A 2206-nucleotide genomic window follows, 5' to 3' on the forward strand; every position below is an offset into this window, starting at 1 on the left:
ATAATTTTAATCCTTTTAAATAATTAGCATTGTTAAGTGATTTGTGACAAATATTTAACCAATGAATTGCGACATTATTTGAGGTTTTATTGATCGATTAAATTAAAGTTTGACATCATTTTTAGTTCCAACTGAACGAATGTCCATTCTTCATCACCAGTTACAGTTTAATGCAGAAGGGCAAAAATTTTGTTGGATCAGTTTATCCAATTCCTGGGCCATTTACTGACAAATGCCGACGGTATAATAGTTGAATACGATAAAAGAGAAAATAAATCAAAAGTCTAGACTATGCTAATATTCCGATGTTAAACCTTTTTTTTCCAAAAGTAGTTTAATTAGCCATATTTTGAATATTTCCGATGATAATTAATCTGATTGTTAAAAATGATACTAATTGAATGTGTTGAATTCAACCTGAAATTTTGAAGCTAATTAAGATCACAGTGCTATCTGAATGGTAATTATTTGAATTATTGGATCATAGTATGTTCTGTTAAATGCAATGGTATTATTTTAAGTTATCTTTAATGTGTATAGCACCAAAAAAATTCCATCAATTTTGTTTTAATAAATTCCAGTATTAAATATCCAAACATTTATTGGATAAAAACAAAACGAAATACTTGAAATGATCAAAGAAAAAACTTTCATTGTATCAAATTGATATACTGTAATCTTTGATTTCATATTGATAATGAATTACTAGAAATGTTTAAATTTCAATAAAATTTCTAGTAATCCACAATTTTCTTTTCTTTTACCCATTAACCATTCATAAATTATTACTTTAATCTAAAAGTCTAAGAATGGTTTAAATAATTGGTTTATTTTTGGGTATGTCTATTAGACAGATTTTGTTGGTAATAGCCAGATTTATGCAATCTGGCTGGCAGTTAACTATCCCGCTTTTTTTTTTTTTTGTGGAGGGAAAAGATAACAAAAAAAAAGAAACGATAACCTGCGGACGGAAATATTTCCATGTCACCTTCGGCATAGGAATTATTTGCTTAAAAGAATTCAACAGCCGTACTTAGTGAATTCAATGATAGTATACTTACTGGTGAAGAAGTCCATTTGTGGTCCAGAAGTCCATTCTTGTCACATTGGCGCATTCATCCCACAATAAGCATTTTGTTATTCCAACCAGCAATACACTCTATCAATTTATTTTTAATCATTTTTCTGTAATTTGTTTTAAATAATTATAAAATTTGCGATATAAGAATCTATGAAAAATACCTCGCTGATATTCGACGTCATTGATCGTCGCTTTAGAAACCATAGTGACATCTATCTACCTTTGCAGGCACATCCTCAACTTCAAGTATCTTTTCTAATATTATGGGCAGCATGCTCACATAAGTATGCGTACTCAGTAGTATAGAGAATGGCTATTCTAGGCATTATAGGATTATATATAAATATGTCCCAGAAGCTTCGGAGTTCATCGAGATATCAAAAGTGTACTTTATGAATGACTAGTGTTAAGCAGGTAAACTTTCCATGATATTGTCATATCTTATCAATGAGTTTCTGAATCTTGCTCACTTAACTGTTTTTTTCTTTTTTTTAACTCGAAAAAATCAAGGAAGGAACCGAATACCAGAATCAGCTAATTTATTTATGACCAAAAATATCGATACATATGCAAAATTAGGCAGCAATCTTGGCTTAGATTAAATTAACGGATGACTATAGGGTACAGGTAAGAATATAAAAAAAAAATGCGATAAAAAAAAATATCTAGTAATGAATTGATAAAAAATTGTACTGAGCATGTACCTTTTCTTGCATGTCATTTATCAGTCCTATTCTCTTAACTTTGTCAAATTTAATTTTCTAATAGCATACTAATAGGATTCTTATCAATCGTGTACTAATGTAGCATGAATGCTATCAGTCCTGGACTGATATAGCATGTATCCTATAAGTCCTATACTGATATGACATGCGTGACATCAGTTCTGTATTGATATAGCATGAATCCTACTAGCCCTGTACTGATGAAAATGTTTAATAGTAAAGTGATTCTTGGCCTGTTTATTCTTACGTTAAAAAAAATGATTAATAATATTCTTAATGCATTTGATTAATCTTTTTGAAATATTTCATTTTGTTTTTGAAATTTCAACACAAAAAATAAGCACACTTCCTCTGTCTGTTTTCGCTTTCACCTGTCTTTTTTTCCTTTTTCTTTTCTATT

General features: G+C 29.4%; 1 protein-coding gene across 1 annotated transcript in view; it reads left to right on the plus strand.

The window, feature by feature from the left end:
• The window catches only part of LOAG_09491 (hypothetical protein), a 3882-nt gene extending 3520 nt beyond the window's left edge, over window positions 1–362 (plus strand). The window contains exon 8 of the mRNA XM_020447942.1: window positions 126–362. Coding sequence (XP_020301874.1) covers window positions 126–254 — 129 coding nt within the window. The 3' untranslated portion in view covers window positions 255–362. The remainder of the gene's footprint in view (window positions 1–125) is intronic.
• Window positions 363–2206: the final 1844 nt, after the last annotated feature.

The sequence above is a fragment of the Loa loa genome (assembly GCF_000183805.2).
Source record: "Loa loa unplaced genomic scaffold supercont3.83, whole genome shotgun sequence".
NCBI classification, from domain to species: domain Eukaryota; kingdom Metazoa; phylum Nematoda; class Chromadorea; order Rhabditida; family Onchocercidae; genus Loa; species Loa loa.